The sequence below is a fragment of the Macrobrachium rosenbergii genome, chromosome 1 (assembly GCF_040412425.1).
Source record: "Macrobrachium rosenbergii isolate ZJJX-2024 chromosome 1, ASM4041242v1, whole genome shotgun sequence".
NCBI lineage: Eukaryota > Metazoa > Arthropoda > Malacostraca > Decapoda > Palaemonidae > Macrobrachium > Macrobrachium rosenbergii.
In genome coordinates, this window is record NC_089741.1 from 56,269,718 (window position 1) to 56,292,966 (window position 23,249).

The 23,249-nt window shown below is 41.2% G+C and overlaps 1 protein-coding gene across 1 annotated transcript in view; it reads right to left on the reverse strand.

Moving 5' to 3' along the window:
* LOC136838636 (chitinase domain-containing protein 1) overlaps positions 1–23,249 on the reverse strand; it is an 87,287-nt gene that overhangs the window by 62,847 nt on the left and 1,191 nt on the right. Inside the window, exon 2 of the mRNA XM_067103939.1 lies at positions 17,235–17,462. Within this exon, the coding sequence (XP_066960040.1) occupies positions 17,235–17,327 (93 nt within the window). The 5' untranslated portion in view covers positions 17,328–17,462. The remainder of the gene's footprint in view (positions 1–17,234; positions 17,463–23,249) is intronic.

Consider the following 23,249-nt stretch of genomic DNA (forward strand, 5'->3'; position numbering starts at 1 on the left):
TTTCTCGTTTTAACCCTTAAACGCCCACTGGACGTCTCATACATCGACTAAAATTGTCTGTTGGGTGCCAAGTGGACGTACCGTACATCGACTACAAAAAATTTCAACCTTCGGTCAACTTTGACTCGACCGAAATGGTCGAAAAACGCAATTGTAAGCTAAAACTCTTACATTCTAGTAATATTCAATCATGTACCTTCATTTTTGCAACAAATTGGAAGTCTCTAGCACAATAATTCGATTTATGGTGAATTTTGAAAACTTTCCTTCGTCCAAGGTAACTCTGCGAAATTTCAGAAATTCTTTCGTCATTTTGTCGTAATTTTGCACTGTTTTATATTAGCCGTTACATAAAGTTTTATATATGAAAATGTGCAATTTCATGTAAAATACAAAAATACAACCCATGGTTGTAGCTTTATCAGATTTGGAAATATTTTCATATAAACCCGATAACTGTAAAATTTCAACCTTGGTCAACTTTGACTCGACCTAAATGGTCAAAATGCAAATTGTAAGCTAAAATTTATACATTCTAGTAATATTCAATCATTTACCTTCCATTTGCAATAAATTGGAAGTCTCTACCACAATATTTCGATTTATGGTAATTTTTGAAAAAAACTTTTTCATACGTCCCTTAGAAAATCTTTAAATCACGTTATCAATGTTTGCACGTTTTATATTAGTCGTTATAAGCTTTTATATATGGAAATGTGTGCAATTTCATGTAGAATACAACAGAAAATAACTCACGGTTGTAACTTTGATCGTTTGAAATATTTTCATATAAATCACGATAACTGCCAAAATTTCAAGCTTGGTCAACTTCTTTCGACCGAAATGGTAAAAACGCAATTATAAGCAAAACTCTTACATTCTAGTAATATTCAATCATGTACCTTCATTTTGCAACAAACTGGAAGTCTCTATGGTACAATATTTTTGATTTATGGTGAATTTCTGAAAAAAAAAACTTTTCCTTGTGTTCACTTGTGACAAAATCGGCCGAACATCTCAGAAATTCTTTCACACATTGTCGCAATGTTTGCACAGTTTTATATTAATTAGTTACATAAACTTTATATATGGAATGTGCGCAATTTCATGCAGAATACAACAGAAAATAATTCATAGTTGTAGCTTTATCAGTTTGAAATATTTTCATATAAATCACGATAACTGCCAAAATTTCAACCTTCAGTCAACTTTAACTTCGACCGTAAATGGTAGAAAAACGCAAATTGTAAGCTAAAACTCTTACATTCTAGTAATATTCAATCATTTACCTTCATTTTTGCAATAAATTGGAAGTCTCTAGCACAATATTTCGATTTATGGTGGTTTAAAAACATTTTCCTATACGTCCGGCGTGAAACCTGGCTTTCTAACATCTCAGAAATTCTTTTCGTCACGTTATCGTGAATGTTGCACCGTTTTATATTGTCGTTACATAAACTTTTATATATGAAAATGTGCGCAATTTCATGTACAATACAACAGAAAAACTCATGGTTGTAACTTTTATCAGTTTTGAAATATTTCATATAAATCACGATAAATAGAAAAATTCGACTTTTGGTCAACTTTAACTTTCGACGAAATGGTTGAAAACTGCAACAAGCTAAAACTTACAGTCTAGTAATATTCAATCAATTAGCTTCATTTTTCAACAAATGGGAAGTCTCTAGCATAATATTTCGATTTATATGGTGAATTTTTGAAAAAAACATTTCACGTCCGCTGTTACGATTCATGCATCATTTTGTGATAATATTTGCTCTGTGTTGCTTTGATCATTTTACAATTTATTTATATACCAAATCATCGCAATTAGTGTACAATACAAAGGAAAAAAAAAATTAACCGTTAGCTTGAACCGTTTGCTTCACAGCATGATTTGTATAAAATTATATATGAAAAATTTTTGCACTGTCATATATTTCAATATTTATATATGATAATGATATTTTTTCATTTCTGATGGTTGCATACTAAACTTCAGGCAATGACAAAAAAGGAGCCAGAATGAACTCTTAATCTAAAAACTAAAGCGTGTGATTTTTGAAAAACTTTTTTCCGGCCGCTTAACTCGAGCAACGGCATACGGGAGACGTTTTGTAAATAAGAGGCTCGGCGTTTAAGGTTAATGGTTCGGATTTCACAAAAAGCTGCTTAGGTCCCATTGCTAGGTAACAATTGGTTCTTGGCCATAAATAAGTCTAATCCTTCAGGTAGCCCCTGAGAGCTGTTAATCAGCTCAGTGGTCTGGTTAAACTAAGATATACTTAACTTTTTTATCAAAGAGGAAAGACTGGTGATCACAAAAGAGTTCTGCAGAGGACATGACTTAAAGTCATTCTAGGCCCTGAAAAGAGATTGAAAACAAAGGACGGCTCCTTGCCCTATATACTCTCCACTGTCTTTGATACAGTGCATCAGTTGACTCCCTTCTGGAACTAAGGACAGACCTCCTGACCTCCTGTGTTCCTTTGAAAAACCCCTACATCAATACCGTTCAGTGAAGACTTAGCCAGTTTTAGAGACCGAAGGGGATCTACCTTAGGTTCCAGCTTAGCAGTCCTAAGGGACCTTGAATATGGGACTACTGGTTCCTCAAAGAAATCAGGAAATTTGCTAGCACAGACCTTAATCATTCTCTGAAAAGCTGATGATACTACGTGCTCTTCCTCAGCATCAGAGTCAATTTCGTGAGTCTCAGGCTCATTTAAAAGGAAATCTTGGGGAAGCAGAGGTGGCAGCAGCAGAACCCCCTCCTGCTCCCTGAGATGAAAGGAGTTTCAACTCTTTCATAAAGGACTTAAATTTTGAAGCAAAAACCTATTCCATACCAGAGGAATGGTTAGCTCCACTCTGTGCCATGGCACCTGGCACCAAAGACATCTGCACAGGAAACAAAAGCCTCCAGACCATTCACACCATCCTGTGCTGACACTGAAGTAGCAGGAGGAAAAACTGAAATTGCCAAAGGAGTCTACCTCAAAAAACTTGGTTCAGGGGAAGATAATCCAGTCTGCTCTGCTACTGAGACTTTAGCAATCAAAGAAGGATCCGCTTGTCTAACAGGTCAATATACTGAACTTTGGCGTTGCAAAGGCGACCAAGAGTGCCTAAAAGAGGCTCAAGAATACCTCGGATCCTGCCTCAGTGACTGGGAGTCAGCCAGAGGCATCCGCAATGTCCAACGCCGTTGAGGAAAACATCTAGAATACTCAGGTGTAGCCCATGATGAGGAAGAATGGGATCAAGACTGGAAGCATGACGCCTGAGGAGAACGGGAACTGCAAAGAGGCGTTTGCACCTTACACACTGCCTACAGCGACTGTGAGGCAGAATGAGGCCAATGATAGAAGCTCCTATTTCTTGGATCTGTGGGAGAAACTAGTGCTAGCTGACCGAGAAGAAGAATGTGAGCTTCTGATGCCAAGTGCAAGTCTAATGCTAGGGAAGTTTTCGGTGTCAGGCAAGAGTATGCTGTCAAGCAAGTGTTCGATGGTAGGCGAGCACTTACTGGAAAGCGAGCTTCCAATGCAAGGTGAACGTCTGCTGTCAGACAAGCGTCCGATGTCAAGCAAACACCTATCGTGAGGAGAACACTGCGAGAATGTAGAATCGTCTTGCAATGAAAGACTACAGGAAGAACCCAGATAGGGATCGCTAGTAGTACACGGCCTCCAGCAAGGCCTGGGGAATACAATATCAGATATCGAGTGAGTGTGCTTATCCTTAACTAGCATACCTACCTCCTGCCTACGCGAACTTTACTTGATCTTGCTATTCTTATCTTTCAGTAATTGAGTGCCAACCTGTATGTGACATGTGCCAGGCTGGCCAGAGGAAGAAGACAACAGGCACAAACCGCTTCCACTCCCTGACATACAGGCAGTCTCCGCTTACCACCAGCATCAGTTAACGGCGCTTGGCTAGCGAAATCGTTAACCAGATTTTCGGCACCGATAAGCGATTTTCAGCACCGGTAAGCGGTTTATCAGCATTGGTAAGCAGTTTATCAGTGTCAGAGTGGTTTATCAGTGCCAATGACCAGTTAGCGGCGCTGTTAAGTGGTTTACCGCCGCTACTGTCGACAATTTTTGGTTAGTGGTGCTTGACCAGGAACGGAACCCCTGCTGTTAACCACTTCCTTGTACCTCCAACAGTAGATGGAGTGCACTTCTTCTGCCACAAGGGGGAAACCTGAAAAAGGATGACTAAATTGGGCCGGTATGGTAGCAAGTGTCGAGGAGGTTACCTCCATAAACTTTTCAAACTTAGCCCCAAGACTAGCTACAATGGCTTCTAATTTGCCAAATCTCATATCCTGAACAATATGGGGAGCTTTGAGAGGAGAGGAAAATTCTGAAGGAGAAGCATTACTAGGAAAACAGGGAGAATGGGAACAGCTGCCATCTGAAAGGTCGTGAAAAGATGAGAAACTCTTACTCCTAACCTCAATTCCTGTCCAAGAGTTAGAAGAATCTTTTTTCTGTTTTCCTGTTCTTATCTGCTTCTCACCTCTTGCTTATACTTTAAATAAACTTTCATCATTTCATCTGGTCAACCAATACACTGATCACAGTGATCATTAAAAGAACAATCCTTTTTCCTACGTGTAACACGTTCTTTGTGACCATCGTAAACTGAAGAGTAAAGCTGGGTATTGCACCCGCTTACTTTAGAGACAAAATGACTTTTCTTTCTCCTCTTTGGATGACATCCTATATACCTAATAACAAACAAGGGAAATCAAAACAAAGTCAGAAAAAGATCTACTCATTAATGAAATCTCGTACACATTCTCCAATGTGTCCTCACAGGCCGATGACAGAGAAAAACTGAATGGAAAACTACTGACGCTCAAGCCACCCAAAAGGGATGGGTGAATGGTAGATGGTTCAAACTAAATGATCCTATTATTTTTTTTACTTTTCACACTCTACTGTCTCCTTGCCTGACACAGGAAATACGGCTCTCATAACCTCTCATCTTAACCTTCAGAGGACGTGGCGGTATTGGCCAAGAGTCGCCTCTACTTTAGTGGGTACTTTGCAGGCATGGAAGTTCACCAATGGCTGACAAAGATAAAAAATAGTGCCCTTGCCCTGGGCATAGACCAGAATAAACACAACACTGTCACCTACAATTAAAATAAACCGCTAACCCAACCATTAAAACTGGTGGGTACGCCAGGTGCAGCTTGTACCCTGAGAGCTTCAGCAAACTCGACAACCTAACAACAAGGCGATGGGACAGAAGAGGATGAAGAGAGCCTGTGCTCCTTTCTCAACCGTAATATTATTGTAAGAATGATGAGTGGGCACAAACAGGGTCAAAAGAGGGACACACCTGGCTGAGAGCAACAGCTCGAACCTCATGAGCTCTGACCATAAGGGAAGATAAAGCATCTTCCTGAACTTGAGAATGCACTTCTGTAACTGAACTTCTAATAGAGAAAGGGAAATTCTTTAACAGATCTTCACTGCGCACCGAAGCCTGTTGGAAGGTCCACTGATCTTTTCTGCCCTACAAAGATAGAAATTCAAGGTTCCCACAAGACAGAGAAGTCTCTTTCTCCTATGGCCTGAGAACGTCCGTTAAGTTCCTAATAATGAACGGGCAAGGCTGAGGCTTGGAAACGTCCTCAATCTTGGCAAGGAAAACAAGACAGAGAGAGAGAGAGAGTATACTGCATTTCTACTTGCAAAACCTACTCGTATGTCAAAGGCTTACCGCCTGCCAACAAGTTTGCAATCCTTAATGCCACGAGAGAGTGTCTACCCAGTGAGATTCTTAAAAGAGGTCAATCTGGGATGTTCGAAGGATGAGCTCATAAGCAACTTCAGCACAATGTCCCAATTCCAGGCTTTCTAATGGAGGTTTCGAAGGATCTGATAAAATCTCTGAGGTCTTAGAACAATGACCTATACCCCTTTAAGGTAGAGGGAGACAACGTCTTATTGGTCCTCAGGAAAGGCAAAAAGTCAGCTAAGTGGCTTATAGAGGTTTCAGAAGACTAGATATTATTTGTAGATACCATCCTCTGAAAACTGACCACTTGGATTGGTAGAACCCGCTAGCAGAAGATCTTTTGCACCTGGCAAAAGCCTCTGTAGTTTGCTTCGAAAAACCTTTACACTCTGACGATGCTCCAGATAGTCTGAAGCCTGTCAGGGCCCGAATGGACAATCCTTGATGGGACCCAAGGGAGTGTGGTTGTTTGAGCAGTGACTGTCTTTCTGGCAGAAGTCTTGGGAAGTCCACTAACAGGCGCAGCAGATCCGGAAACCATTCTTTCCTGGGCCAGAATGGATTGCTGATCAATTCAGAAGGTGGGAAGGCATGGACATCCAGGCCCGTCCAATCCAACAGCATGGCATCCGCCACATACTCACGATGGTCTGGGACTAGGGAGCCCAGAGAGGAATACGATACTTTCTCAATGTTGTGAAGAGGCCCACAGCTGGTTTGCCTCAGTTTTCATCCCCACACGAAACGAGTAACAATCTTTACCTGGTAATGACTTGCGCAGAGGAGGCCTTTCACCAGCCCACAGAGAAAGAAGGAGTGGGTGGTCCCTTGTTTGTGGACATAAGAGAGGGCTGTGGTGTTGTCTGCATACAGACAGTCCCCAGTTAATGGCAGGCTCAGTTAATGACGATCCGGCTTTATGGGGCTTGTCTAGAGACGAAAATCGGCAATTTTCGGCGCTGAAAATCACCAATTTCTGCTTATCGGCACCAATAATTGGGTATTGGCGCCAATACATACCCAACAGAGGCGCTGATAACCGAAAATCGGCACTTTTTGGCGCTGATAAGCCCAAAAATCGCTGAAAAAGCGAAGGAAATCGCCGATTTTCAGTTATCATCACACCCCCAGAATGGAACCCCCGCCGATAACTGAGGACTGCCTGTACACTGCCACAAATCTTCTACAACAGAGGAGTTTAAAGACTGAAGGTCCAGGCAGGTGAATGGCCTTAGTTTTGATGTGAGTAAAGACTGAACTGAAGTCCATGTTTCCACCAAGACCTTTTGGCTCCCTAAAAGGCTCCCCAACCTAGATCAGAGGCATCGGAATAAAACCCTAGGCTGGGGTACAGCAGCAGAGTGGATTATTCCTGAACTTTTTCTGACAAACACTATTGAAGATCCTCCTTGATCTCTGAGATGGGAAGACAAAAGGAGTCTGGCTGGGTCTTTCTGCACCAGCTTGCTTTCAAGTAAAATGGTAGGGCCTTACAAAGCCTGTCCAACTTCACAAATTGTTCTACTGAGACCAATGTGCCTGGGAGACTCATCCACTAGACTGCTGAGAGAGAGAGAGAGAGAGAGAGAGAATCAACTGTGACCTCTGAGGGTTTATTAAAATGCCTAACTTCTACGTTAGAGTCCTCCGCACACTGCACTTCCGACTTGGAGCGGAGAAGCCAATCGTCCAAGTAAAGGGATACATTGATCCCAAGAGGATGAAGCCATACTCAAGAGGAGCAAGGGTCCTAGTGAAAACTTGAGGGACCATGGACAGACCGAAGCAAAGGGCCCAAAATTGGAAGACTTTGCTTCTAAACACTAATCTCAGAAATTTGCCGGAGGCTGGATGGATGAGAACATGGAAGTAGGCATCCTTAAAGTCCAGGGAGACCATCCAGTCACCCTGATGGAGAGAGGACATGACAGAGCGGAGAGTCTCCATGCAAAATTTCGTCTTTACTACAAATAAGTTTAAGGCGCTGATGTCCAGGATGGGCCTCCAGCCCCACCATGATTTAGGGACTAGGAAAAGTCAGTTGTAAAACCTCTCCGACAAAATGATTCAAACACCTCATTGAGTTCTTCATGAATCAAGGATTCTACCTCTTCAGCAAGAGCCAAAAACTTCTTGGACCCTACCGAGCAGGTCATCAAGATGATCAGCAACCTGGACAGGGGAGACCAGTCTCTGAGAGGAATGGAGTAGCCACTTCTCAGTACTCGGACCACCCAGGGATCCACTCCTGTGCGACTCCATTCCTCCCAAAAGAGACAAAGCTCACCTCCAATGGTTGCATGAAGGACAAAAGCTTCATTTCTTGGCAGCGGGTTTGAAAGTAAACTTCTTGATGGACACTGAGGGAGGACACAGGTTGGCTCAAGGTCTGGGTTGAGGTCTTGCAAGGGCAAGAAATACTTGGGAACAACGGGAGTTTCCTTCGGGCACTTGGCAGACTGAGCTAAAAGATCCATAGTGGATTTCTTCTGCAGGGCTAATAACACTTCCTTAACTGTCTCCTGAAGGAAGAGATGGGTCTTGCCTAAGGGATAAAACAAGAGCGCTGATTTCTGCGTAGTAGTCACTCCCTTTGTGGCAAATGAACACCACAACTTCCAATTCTTAAGGATGCCCATCAAGAAAAGAGAAGCAAGTTCAGCGGAACGATCCCTGATGGCTTTGTAGTCACACGATAAAACACCCAGCCAGTCAGAAGCGAAATCTTCAGCAAGGTCTGGACAGTCTTCAATTTTATTTTTCTCGCCAAAGCTCCCACAGTCCTGTCCAGAAAACTGAAGACCTCCAAAACTTTAAAAAAGTTCTTGACAAGATGGACAAGATCGAGAGAGAGGCAAACATAATCTGGTCAAGGCGATACTGGCTCGGTGCATAGCATCAACCAGACCTGAGAAGTCCCCTGGGAGAAGGCAGACTCCCAATGAAGGCACTCCGGTGCATAGAAACGTGTTCTTCTTCCAGAAGCTTAGAGGAGGAAGGCAAAGGTAGCTTTACTTTGCTCCTCTTGTAGGCCAGCAATCATCCACCTCCTCAAGGAATTTCTTCAAGGGAGGAAAAAAGAACCACATTTGGGAGATAAGCAGCCAGCGTCCAAAGAGCGTTTCCCCATGAGGAAGGTAGATGCAGGTAAAGCAGAAGAAGCAGGCTCGAAAAAGTCAGGAAAGTTTGCCAGGAAGAACTTCAGCAAACTGGAGTAAGCCAATGAAGGGGTGGAATCGTGCTCTGCTTCCTCCTCATCCGACGAAATAGGAGACAAAGACAGATCCTTGCTCTCTGAAGACGAAGATCTTTTCTTCAAAAAACCCATATCCTCCAGCTGACAAAGAAGCAGGACCAAGGAAGAATCCTCCTGCGAAGATGGGTGTGGAAAGCGGTGAGGTTGGCGCCGAGTGGACTGAAGGCGCCGCACGGGTTGAAGAAGCCATGGGCACTGAAGTGAGCGACATGCTACTGAAAGGAGACGGGTGCTCGGAAGCGCGAGACCGAAGAGAAGAGGGCAATGGATGCTTATGAGGAAGAACAGAGCATCTAGGCACAAGCACTGGTCGCTCGAAAACCTTATCGACTTCTGGCTGTCCGAAGGTGGAACAGTGAAACTGCACAAAGGTTGTGGACTGGCACTTGTCTCCTTATACCTCTTAAGAGGAGAACTGTCTGCAATGGCAGAATGCCTCTTCAAAGGCCTAGAGGCGACAACTCAGAGCTGCTGGTGTGTCCTGTTGGGCGACAAGTCACCCGAGTCTAATAACAGATGATCAGCACTAACCGAGACACCTTTCCAGCGTGCTTGATGACAGACAATCAGCACTAACCGAAACGCCTTTCCAGTGGTGCTCAGCCGCAGCCTGGAAACGGACAACAGGCCTAGCAGAGGGAGCAACTACCCGTGGGCAAACCCCACCAGCCTCCCTTGGACCTCTGATATGTCCTCTCCCTGGTGCAGGGGGGCAGGACAGGGACCTTCATCTAGGAGCACTGGTGGGATGAGTAACCACCTCCTCATTATGCACAACACTGTCACTTTGCACTGCACTACTGACACTGGAGACACTGAATTCTGTAACCGTGCTGGCTAAAAATGATATTTTCATAATAAAATAAATTTTTGAACATACTTACCCTGGTAGTTATATATATAGCTTAAGTCCCTGAATGCGGCAGAATTTCAAAACTTCGCGGCAATCGCGATGGGTCAGGTGTACCACTAGTCGCCCTCTACCCAGGTACCTTGAACCATTCCAACTGTTCCTCAGATCTTCCATGCCCTAGTCTCTAGAGGGGAGGAGGGTGGGGTAATCATATATAACTACCAGGTAAGTATGTTCAAAAATTTATTTTATTAAGAAAAATATCATTTAAACATCTGACTTACCTGGTAGTTATATATATAGCTGATTGACACCTTTGGTGGAGGGTCAGAGACAGCCAACATCTGGAATTTTGCTTAGGGTTAATAAACCAACTTGGGGTTCTTACTTGGTTTAAGGAAGCTGACTTCAATGAACTCCCTCATTATGTCTGCTTTCCTTAAGAAGGTCCAGCGATCCACTCAGGGGGTTGAAGACCTCAGGAGCTGCCAACCGATATACCAACACTCTATGCACAACAACCTATAATACCCTTGTTCAGGCCACAAGGAACAAACTGATTACCTGACTAAAATCAATGATTATGGAAGATTGCGTCAATCTCCACAAACAACCATAAGATTACAACTATTCCAAGGCAAGAATCAAGGGCATCGAATTATGGGATTGCAGGGGGTAGTCCCCTCTCCCACTACTGGGTTAGCTGCTATAAACGGTCCCAGTGTATAGCAGTCGTCATAAACGTTTGTACTTGCTTCAAGTAGTGTGAGGCAAACACTGACTTGCTTCTCCAGAAGGTAGAGTCCATGATACTTTGTAGGACCTATTCTGTCTAAAGGCTACAGAGGTGCCAGCAAACCGCTCTGGACCTCATGGGTTTTAACCTTTAGAAAGCTTAAGGTCCGTTCATTACATTCTGAATGCGCTTCCTTATCAACTGTCTAATGAAAAGACAACGCATTCTTTGACATTGTAAGAGAGGAAGCTTTAACTGAACACCAAAGCGCCTCTGACCTGCCTCGTAAATTCTTCGCCCTTGGCAGGTACGCTCTCAGAGCTCTTACGGACAGAGGACTCTCTCTAACTCCTCACCTGCGATCTCTGCCAGATTCATAATCTCAAAAGGACCCAGGCCATGGTTGTGAAGGCCGTTTCATTCTTAGCTAAAAACCCCAATTGTAGAGAGCAGATAACTTTGCGTTCCTAAAACCGGCGGTTTATTGAAGCATGTACTTCACTGACTCTTTTGGCACATGCCAAGCAAACCAAAAATAGAGTCTTCATTGTGAGATCTTTAAATGAAGAATCTCTTGCAAAGGTTCGAACCTATCGGACATGAGAACTTTAGGACCCGTCTAGGTTCCAGCTGGTGAGATCTGACTTTTCTCTTTATTGGTCTCGAATGATCTGATAGGTCTTGGAGATCCTTATTGGCAGACAAGTCCAAGTTTCTGTGTCTGAAGACCGCTGCCAACATGCTCTGTATCCCTTAATAGTAGAAGACTATGAAAAGTTACGTCTCCTCTTAGGTAAAGAAGAAAATCCTTCTATCTGGGTCACAGAGGTACTGGGCGGAACCGCGGGTTATTTTACCAACCTCTAAAAATATCCCACTTAGTTGGTATACCCTGATGGTAGATGACCTCCTAGCTCTTGCGACGCTTTAGCTGCCTCCTTCGAAAATCCTCTACTCTCTTGCGTAGTTTTTCTGATAGTCTGAAGGCAGTTAGCTGTAGACCTTGGAGGTTTTGGTGATACCTTTCCAAGTGGGGTTGTTTGAGTAGATCTGGCCTTGGGGGACTTCTCATGTGTCCACCATCCATTCGCACCTCTGTGAACCATTCTTTGTTGGCCAAAGGGGACCACTAGAGTCATCCTGGCGCTCTCGTGGGACACGAACTTCTGAATGACTCTGTTTATGATCTTGAAGGGGGGAAGGCGAAACGTCCAGGTTGGACCAATTTAAAAGGAACGCATCTATGTGCATTGCCTCGGGTCTGGGCAACAGGAGAGCAGTGCGTCTCCATCCTCTTCGCTTGAGCTGTGGCGAAGAGGTCTGTCATGGACGACCCCAAATCTGCCACAATTCTCTGCAGACATCTTGGTGAAGAGTCCATTCATTGCCAGGACTTGACCTTCCTGCTCAGACTGTCTGCCCTCCATTTCTTTCCCCCTGAATGAAACGTGTCAACAATGTCATTTTTCTCCTTGGCCCAGATAAGGAGTTGCAGGCCGACGTTTCGTACAGTGACCTGGAGTGGTTCCTCCTTGTTTGTTGATGTGAGGCCAACGCCGTGCGTGTTGTCGGAGTTGACCTGTACGACCTTGTCTTGGACCGAGTGTTGTAACTCTTTGAGGGCTAAAAATATTGCAGTCAGCTCCTTTTTTGATTTATGTGGAGCTTCTCTTGCTCTCTGGTCCAGAATCCGGATACTCCAACTTTCCCAATGTTGCTCCCCACCGAGTCCGACGCTGCCGGAGAACAACACTAGGTCTGGGTTCTTCTGTTTTAATGAAAGGCCCTCCTGAAGCTTGACTGGGTCGTTCCACCACTGAAGGCACTGTTTCATCGCCTCTGAAATGGGGATACACTCTTTCTCTAGCCCGTCTTCTCTGCTCCAATACCGATTGAGGTGGGTGGAGTGAGGTAAGGTTTAGTCTTCCTAAGGAACGAACTGTTCTAGCGGGAAAGGGTCCCCAGCAGGCTCATCCATTCCTCGCCGAGCACATCCGTTTCCCCCAGAAAGTCCTTTAATTTTACTAAGGTCTGTTCCATCCTTGATGGTGACGGAAAAACCCAAAAATCCTGAGACTGAATCTCTCATCCCTAGATACAGGATCTCTTGAGATGGGGTCAGATGTGACTTCTGCCTGTTTACCAGAAGTCCTAGTTCCTCTGATAAACAGACTGTCGCTTGAAGATCCTCCAGACAGCGATTGAAGGAAGGAGCTCTGAGAAGCCAGTCGTCCAGATACAGAGAGGCCCCCTGATGCCTCTCGTGTAGCAGCATTCCCGCCACATTCGACATCAGTCTGGTGAATATTTGGGGCCCCGTGTTTAGGGCGAGCAAAGAGAGCCCGAACTGAATACCTGTTCCCTGAAGACGAATCTCAGGTATTTCTGAAGCCTGGGTGGATAGGAATGTGAGATATGCGTTCTGAAGGTCCAAGGAAAACCATCCAGTCGTGTTGTCTGACTGCGCTAACACTGATTTTGTTGTTTCCATGGAAAACTTCGTCTTTTGTACAAAGGCGTTGAGGGCACTCACATCCAGTATTGGTCTCCAACTCCCGAGCTCTTGGGAACCAGAAAAGGCGTTGTAGAATCCTGGCGAATCCAGATTTTGTATTTTCTCTATTGCGCTTTTTCTGCAATAATAACGAGAACTTGCTGTTTAATCGCCTGTGCCTTGGATCTCTTCTGTATCTGGGAGACAGATCTATTGGTTTGTCTGCCAACGGGGCTTTCTTGGAAAGGGATTTTGTATCCATCCTTGAGTAGTTGAATGGACCAAGGATCCGCTCCTCTTTTCTCCCATACCTGCCAGAAGTTTAACAGCCTGGCACCTACCGCTGCCTGAAGGGGAACGCCAAGTCCTGTTTCTTCCTGTCTAGAGGCACTCCTGCTGCAGATCTTCTACCCGCCTCGAGGAACTCCTCTACCTGAGGGTCGACCATTGAAAGAGGCTGAGATCCCTGAAGCACAGAAGCCTCAGCCTTACTATTTTTAGTCATGAAAGTCGTTGGTAAGACTTTCTTTGCTGTCTTCGATATAAGATCTTGTGTGGTTTTCTGAGCTAAGGTAGAAATCTCTTTAACCAAGTCTTGAGGGGAAGAGGTGAGAGGAAAAGGGGGTAAAATTAATTCCGCTTTTTGACTGGATGTGACCCCATTAGCTAGGAAAGAGCAAAGATGGGTCCTTTTCTTCAAGATTCCTGCTGAGAAAAGCATAGCTAATTGGCTGTAGCACTGTCTCTGATTCCTTTATCCATACAATTTACATAAGATGTACAAATTCTTCTTTGTCGGTCGGTGCTAATAATCCCATCTTTCTTCCTAACTCCCGGGTCCAGTCCAGAAAGTTAAAGACCTCGAAGGCCTAAAAATTCCTTTGAGAGGTGGTCCAACTCTGATGTTGACTAACAAAACCGTTCTCCCCATGGCCACCTGGCGAGATGAATCAACAAAGATTGGAGAAGTCTCTCGGAAGAGGCAGGTATTCCAAGGCCGAACGATTCTCCCGTTTGATACCAAACGCTCGATCTTGAAGCTAGTTTGGCTGGAGGAGAAAAGCAAGGCTGTCTTTCTTGTTCTTTCTTTGAAAAGCATCCATTCATTCATCATTTTTGAGAGCTCTCTTGGACGAGCGGGACAAAACCATCTTCATAAAGCTGACTCATCAGGCGCCTTCCCAAAGAGTAAATTCTGAAGGTGGGAGGCGAGGAGCACGTCGGAATAAAGTTTTCAGGAAAACCTCCATAAAAAAGTTTCATAAGTTTTTTGAAGTCTGATGAAAGTTGAAGGCCTTTACTATCTTCTTCTTGAAACTTGTTCGATCAGATCCACAGGAGACTGAGGGATATCATCAATCTCTTCTTCTGATTGACCAAAAACCAAAGAAGCGACTTCTTTCAAAGTATCCACCTTGCTCGGCGTCTGGTGTCCAGTCTCCGTGGCGTCTGGTGTCTTCGTGGCGCCTGGCGTCCCTGGCGTCAGATTCTTGGCGTCCTGGCGTCCTGGCGACCAAGATCTTGGCGCCTGGCGCCCTGGCGTCCATCCTCTTGAGCTACTCGGGCGTCCTGGCCCAGACTTGACAATCATTGTTCAGTCCAACCTTAAGGTCGCTTGAGAACTGGCGCCTGTGCGACATCTGTCAAAAGCTTCCTCAGGCTGGCGTAAAATGATTGAGGTTTCTTGAATAGGCGAAACATTTTTCGTTGGCTGTCACCGCCGCCTGAAGTCGCTTGAGAGCTGGGCCTGTGCGACATCGGTCAAAAAGTTTCTCAGGGCGACGACAGCCATCGGTGGACAAGCGTCTGCATCCGTCTTATCTGCAGGCTGAAAGACTTGCATCAGGAAGAGAGTTTCGTTGCATGTCTGAATTAGACTGATCTGCGGAGCTACCGTTGCTGAGGATGGGCAGCAGAACGCAATATCAGCTACTAATTCATTTTCATCGATCGGCGTTGGAAATGAAGTTTTGACGCCTCCGATCTTACCGTCATCAGCGGGAAGCAAGCGGCCGCCGATCGCGACAACATCACGGCTCTTCTGATCCCTATCCCTTTCAAGCTTAGAAACATATCGGTAGTAATCCATCCACTCTCTTTCTGATAAAGCAAAACATTCATCACATCTATCCTTTAACTCAATTTTTCCCTCTGCATTTTACACAAATAGAGTGGGGATCAACCTTGACTTTAGCAAGCCGGGTTTTACCCCCTCACACATTCTCACACTCGAAGCAGAGTCAGACATCTTGGAAAGTGAAAAAATCGTAAGAGAAAAATCAGCGAGCAAGGTCAAAATCAACAATATCTAACAAATCCAGAAAATCCAAAATCAAATCCAAAAAACGGCGAAAGCCAAAAGCCAAAGTGTACTTCACCAAAACTCTGTGAAAATCACGCAGGCCAAAGCGAGCAAAAAATTCTTAACGATGCAACGGTATGGCGGCAGGAAGATCTGAGGAACAGTTGGAATGGTTCAAGGTACCTGGGTAGAGGCGCACTAGTGGTACCTGACTACTGCTCGCGGTGCCTTGAGTTTTGAAATTCTGCCATACGTCAGAGACTTAAGCTATATATATAACTACCAGGTAAGTCAGATGTTTTAAAAATTCAAATTTCCTATCAAACTAGATTCGAGACTGCAATGGTGTGAGGTGGGCTCTGCAGGAACCTGGTAAAGGAGTATATGGTAACAAGGTAGGGGGGCTAAGGATTGGATACAAAGCATGGATTTGAGGAAAAGAAATAGCACTATCTCCTACACAGGAGGAGATGGAACAGGAGCTACACTAGCCTTATTCTCGGCTCTAAGGGCCGCACTTCCTATTTCTATTCCTATCCAAACTCGCTAAACGGGATATCAAAGTCACTTTTGCTCGTCCCAATCCTGACACTCTGAACAAATAAGATACATATAGTATTGGCTTGCCCCCCCCCCTACATTTCACACATTTAGTGTGAGAATGAAAAGAGAACTTAACTAATCTCATCTTACAACACATCCTGGCTAATTTGAATAAAGTTAACCACGGTTAACAAATTTGCTAAATAGCTAAGAAAAATTTTTGGCACACACCGAAAACAAGGAAAACCTGAAAACTTCACCAAAGAGCTGCCAAATATATCCAAAAAATGATGATGAGACTGCACAAAACCACCGATGTCGGTCGTGAGCTGGCAGAAAACAAATTGAAGCTCTTTGCCGAGTTGTACCTATCTGTAACGAAAATGGGTGGCCTGTCACCTACACTAGCGGTGGTAGCGCCACCGCGAAAATTTGAATTCTTAAGACTGCCATGTGGAAAGCTAGTAGCTATGTAATAGCTATGTAATTTTATATAAGTCACTTATATAAAAGTTTGTTTTGCACGTCTATTCTGTAAATACAGTACAGTACTGTATGTACAGTGTGTTGTGTTTTAGGATAAAAAAAACATACAGTATTGCATTGCTTTTATGTTATACTGTACTTAACCACCTTCCAAACAATTCAACATACAAATGGCTGTCCAGAATGTGACTTGTTTGTAAGTAGGGTGGTATCTGTATTATCATTATTATATTATATATGTGTATAAATTTTTAGTGGAAAAATCCAAAAGATCATAAACATGTATAGCATAATTCTACGACAAAGAATGTTCATATGACCATAAATAAATAATAAAATAAAAAATAAATCAACAGCCTAGGTGTACCACAAGCAAAAGAACTCACAACCTAGAATACAATATAAGTGATAAGCACAAGCACTTGAGAAGACTGAAGAATACCAAAATGGCCAAGCATGGAGGCAGACAAGAAACATTTTTATTCTACCTCTAACTTTACAACACTAAAATATTCACTTCAAGAACTAATCCTTTGTAAGAGCCTAAGAACAAAGCAGTTTATAATACAGTAATAATAATAATAATAATAATAATAATAATAATAATAATAATAATAATAATAATAATAATAATAATAATATAATAATAATAATAATAATAATAATAATAATAATAATAATAATAATAATAATAATAATAAGTAAACAGAGAAACATGAACACAACACAGCTTAAAGAATGGTTTGAAGAACTGTAGAAACAACTGTGGAATTATGAACCACTTTTTATAGCACTTACCTTACCATCAGGCTTTTTCTTTTTATCACTACTTGACAAAGTAGCAGTTGCAAGGATAACCATCATCAATGTTATGCACAGCCGTAAAATCATACTATATTTATAGTACAGTATTCTGAATCAATAAAGCTGTACTTGGACCTCTAAGATGATATTTCTTCTGACCTAAAATACTCTTTCCTTTATCTTCTAAGGCACAGGACTTTCCATATATGAAAATATACTAGCCTGAAAAAAGTAAAAGAAAATCAAACATATTGCCAAGGACTCCTACAATGGCAAAATATACTAGCCTGAAAAAAGTAAAAGAAAATCAAACATATTGCCAAGGACTCCTACAATGGCAGTACAGTATTACACTTTGTGACAATTATCCTTAAAGGTAATGCATGCCCCAACAACTACACATCCATGACTAATTTATGAATATCCGTCCAATATTAATTGTTGACATAATTATGACAAATTTTCTTGGGAGAAAGCACCACATCAAGATTGCATCCTAGAAGATAAAGCATTAACATCCATACCACATGGTTGACAACATTGCAAAAATTCAAGTATAGAGGGTTCTTTTCTGGATTATGGGGAAAAGAGAAGCATTGTACATTCCCTAGACTGCTTACCATCTAACTGACATGGCCAGAACCATTTGTCAACAAGACTGAAACTCCAGTTACTCAAGGGGGACTAATACAGTTTATGCACATACACATTAATTAGCTAATTCTCCTCAGATGAGTCAACCCCAAATACATACAAAGATAATGCCATCTAGCATTCTCAACTGAATCACAACAATGGCAGTCAGATAAAGAGGCTAAAATAGATGTTTATTCCATGCAAAAAGCCCGAATATACAGTATTTCAGGATAAAACCAAGGCACTCAGGCCAAAAAGGCCATTCAATGCCAAAAAGAAAAGTCAAGAAGTGAAAAGAGACAGGTGGTGTGAAATGCAAATGTTAAAGAGGAGCTTGTCTCTCTGAACAGCTTAGATGGGAGAATTATATTTCTGGAGGGCTGAGATGGGGTCATGCAATTTTCCTTTGCAGGTCAATCTGCAAGATTGTAATCATACAAAGAAAGTTACACATTAGTGCAATTTTGGGTGGTTCTAACAACTGCTTTTTCAAGAGACTCCTTATTAAAGGGACAATACAAAGCACCCTTGGTATCCCAAATGAGCTCTTATTTGAAAAATAATTCTGGCTAGTAAAAGATCACGAACATACTAGTGGACCTCCCCTTGAACGTTTCTTTCATGATGAGCAATTAGTGCTATACTGTAAAATCCACTCAGGTACTGCTGACTTCAACTCAAGTACCCAGCTTTGGATATACACTAGTTTGCTCAGGTTAAAAACTTAATATATAAACCCAGACAAATGAGAAGTCAGCATGGAGATTTAGACTCTCTTACATTACAAATATACAATACATAGAATTATCAGCAAACTTTCAATGATAATGAATTACAAAAACAAAATTATCCATTTGAGTGTCTTGTACAATAGTGCCAGTTTGTCAGTCAAAAGCTCATTGCCCCACCTATCTATTATCCTTCTAAAGTTATGGCTCTTATAGAAATTGAGAAAAGTTACGAAAATAAGACAATTTTTTTTTCAAAAATTATATAAATAGCCTTCATAGCTCAAGCCATAATCCCACCTTGAAAGCCTAATGACAAACCAATAAAATATCAATTTAAGTATATTGAAATTAAAGAAAATTATTGTTCTTCATTCAATGTCCCCTCATCTATGCAACGGACAAGCAAAAATACATTTCAAAGGAATTCACTTCTTTTCCCTCCTTACTTAAAAAAAACCCCTTTACACAATCAACATTCCTAAAATTTAAGTAAAAAGTACCTCAATGCCCACACAAGACTAACAGAAGAGTTTAACTAGACTAATACACCTTATTAACCCATGTAATAATAATAAATAATAATAATAATAATAATAATAATAATAATAATAATAATAATAATAATAATAATAATAATTCCTTTATTCCACAAATACAGTGGGTATTCTATTACATAAAAAGTATCCCACAGATGACTCTTAAAATTAAAATACAAATACATTAATTAGTACTTTAACTAAAGGTTCAAGGTGACTCTTAAAACAAAGGTATAATCTGTAGTCTAAAAAATAAATAGGACTAAATACAAAGATAAAATTACCTATTCGTCTACTTTAAGAACCAAAAATTTATTTACATTTATAAAATATCTTAAAGGTTACCATTATTTTTGCTTCTTGAAACAGGTGTGATTTCAGTTTTCTCTTAAAAGTAGACAAATTGCTACACTCTTTAATATCCTCCGGCAATGCATTCCAAGCTTGGGACCCTGATGGATGTTGCCTTATCAGCCAGGATTTGTCCGTCTCCTTGGAACCACCAAATGACTGCTCTGTCTAGTTGGACGTATTCTTCTCTGTTGTATGGTCTCTAGTGGTAATATTCTGGCAGGTATATGTCCATGCAATACTTTGAAAATAAACAAACAAACATCAAGATCAGTTTGCTCTCAAAGTTTCAACCACTTCATCTCATTATTGTATGGTGTGGTGTGATCATATTTTCTCCCAAGACCTGCAGCAACCTTTGGCGCAAAATTCTAGATTTTTGTGTTTTTGCATGTTCGAGCGGAGACTTCCATTCCATATGAAGAGCAGTAGGATATTACACTCATACGCTAAAGCTTCAACAATTAGCTTTTACTCTTTCTATCAAAATTATCTTTGTTTTTATTTAAAAAGTACAATCACATACCATTGCCTTCCATATATTGTCCAGTATGATTATCGAAGAAAAATATCTGTCCATAGATTACTCGAGATTTTTACATTTTCACTTGGTTTAATGTCAGTGCCGTTTGTTTTAATGCAAAGATTCTCTGGTAAGCGGTTTATGTATTAGCGAGCCTATAAATAAAAATTTAAGATTTTACTTGCATTCATTTTTAGACCATTCTCTGAAAAATATTTATTTTACTTTCTCTAAATTTCTTTCGGCTCTATCAACAATGTACACTAAATTTTCTATCTTACCTGAATGAAGATATTGTGCATCATCCGCATACTGAACGAGCATATCACTCTCATTTAGTTCCAACTAGGTCATTTTACGAAAATGTTAAATAGGACTGGACCTAGGATCGAGCCTTGAGGGAACTCATTACTCAACCTTTTGTTTACTAAAAATATGGTCACTTATTTTTTACTGACTGAGTTCGAGCAGTTAAATAGTCATCAAACCAAAAATCATCTATTCCATATTGCATCATCTTTTGCATAAGTAAACTATGGGAACAGTCAAATGCCTTCGAAAGGTCACATAAAGTGGGCAAATATTTTTTCTTATTATCCATATTCATATAAATTTCTTGCATATTTGGTTAGGGCAGTCTCCGTAGATAACTGTTTTCTAAAGCCGTGTTGAGTGACCGATGGGATGTCATTTGACTCAAATAACAATATAATTGATGTATACAACCCTCTCTAATACCTTTGACATGACTGATAGCAAGATATGGGTCACACCAAAGATGTGATTGTCAAAGAATATTCATAAACATGTAATATGAAACGGATTTTATGAGGTTGGCAAACTTGGTGTATTATGTAAATATATATTATATACATGTATAACTATAATTATACCCAACCTAACAGCTGCCATGGTTTAAAAGTGGTTACCTATATAAATCAGTTTGGGCTCATCTTGCAGATTAATCCTCTTTTTCATTATCATCCCAAATTAGGCCCAATGTTCAGAAAATTTACAATATTAACCAAAGTGTGATATGTTTCACAGGCTTGGGTAACACTAAGGTACCTTAAAAAAAAATTGTCAAATGTTAGTCATGTTGGTATTTTTTCATAACAAGCTAAGGGGGCAAAAGAATAACAGTTGGGTATTTACCAATGAAAATATGTAGGCTCCATCATTTTACAGGTATAATGTTACTTTTTGAGGGTGTTTGTTCCGCAAGTCCCTGGGCATCGGCTAAAATAAGTTGGTAACACCTGGTTTTTCTAATGCTTTTGGAAGCTTCTTTTAACTTTTCTGTTATGAAACAATTAACTAAGGTTTTCAACCAACTAAAACCTCAAATTTTTATAATATAGTAGGATGTTTTCTGATTCCTTATGTAGTCCTCCTAGTTTTCAAGAGGTCTCTGAAATTTAGCAATGGCTGCCTTGTATTTAAAAGATGCAGTGAATATTATAGAATATATAAAATAACTTTATCCACCTGAAACTATGGTAATACCTTCCACAAATTAATCCCTCTCTTCGTCCTAATAAGCCTTGCAAGAAAGAGTCAATTTCTGGGATTAGCAACTGGACAAGAAGAAATGTTTGTTCTCTAGCTGTGCACTTTCCAACCTCATGCAAGGAAAATTATATATATAGATATATAGATAGATAGACAGGTAGATAGATACATATATACAGATATAATATATATATAAATATATATTTTTTTTCTAAGTGGAAATATCCTATTTCCATAAATCTCTCCTCCTCTCAAAACAAGTCGCCAACTGCAACTTCAAGAACACACAAGTACTAACGAGGCGCTAAGAGAAGTCACATCTGGCCGAAACCAAAGGGTCCTGCGAGGGGACAGCTAGGAAGCAGAACAGGGGAAGACACCCCTCACCCCCTTGCCTTCAAAGGAGAGCCCAAGGAAATAAGCCACTCCCACAGGTCAGGCCTAATTGATTTGGCCAATCAAATGCCATCAATGCCAGAGACCTAAGATGTCCTACAAGGAACCACTACCCAATAACCAACAGGAATTCCTTAAAACACACCTCCAAGCTAGTTGGAATAAAGCAAGTGGAGGAGGTGCCTCAGAAACAGTACGAAACACAGTACCTGCCCAGAATATGACGTCATGGTTGACATAAGGGGAAACAGGGGATATAAGGAGAAATACAGAAAAGGACAAGAGTTGATAGAGAGTTGATAAAAGCGGAAAGAGAGAGAGTGCGAAGAACAATTCCAAAGTGAGGGGAAGCAGAAAAGGAACTGAAAGACAGCGCGAGAATAAGTGTGTAGTGGTGACTGACTCTCAGAACATTAGTCCCTTAATCAAATGCATCAAGTCTCTCAATCCAATATTCAAAGTCTTGAACCCGTAGAAACTATAGGGTGGAAACTGTAAGACAGTAAGTGCGAAATAAAGCAGAAATGGGAACAATTAATCATTGTCCCCATAACCTTAAGTCTTTTGGAATTTAGTTAACTGTTTTAAAGAATCACTTGTTCCTACTTATAATAATTACCATGCCGCTAACCCGGACACGTTATCTTAGTGTCATGCCCTAATAAAGAGGAAAGAAATGGGGCACTACAATAGCTGGCAGCAGCTAAGTGGGATAACAACAGCTACGTGGAATCACAACAGCTGGTGTACGGCTAGTGGATAACAAACAGTCAGTGAAACAGTGAAGTGAGATAAATAACTGAAAGTGGAATAAACAAGTGATAGAAGGAAAACACTGAGGACAAGAACATACGCCGCTCTGAAGAAAAAAAAAAAATATATATATATGTCACGCCACACGCAAACACACACAGCGCTACAAGAAAGCAGAAGACTGTGCCATAGAAAGAGAGAGATTCCCTTTTTCCCCTCCCCACCACCGATGATTTCCAGTTATTTTTACTAAACTACATCCAACATTTGGCATTATCAAACTTTATTTAACGTTTGGCATGACTAACCCATAATTTCTGTAGTTTATTTGTGTCATTCTACGATTATTTTAAGCATTTAATTTCTTATTTAACATTCATTAGCTGAAAGTTACATATTTTTTTTTTGATCGAGTAATCTCATAACTTTTTTTTGGTTCGCTTAAAGGTGTTCAGAATCATAAGTGTTTTTTTCTGAAGATTATTTTTTTCTCCTTATTTCTTTTGAAGCGAGTGACAATTTTATTTGTTATTTGTTCTACCAGCCCAAGGGTAATTAGAAGTTAAGGGAT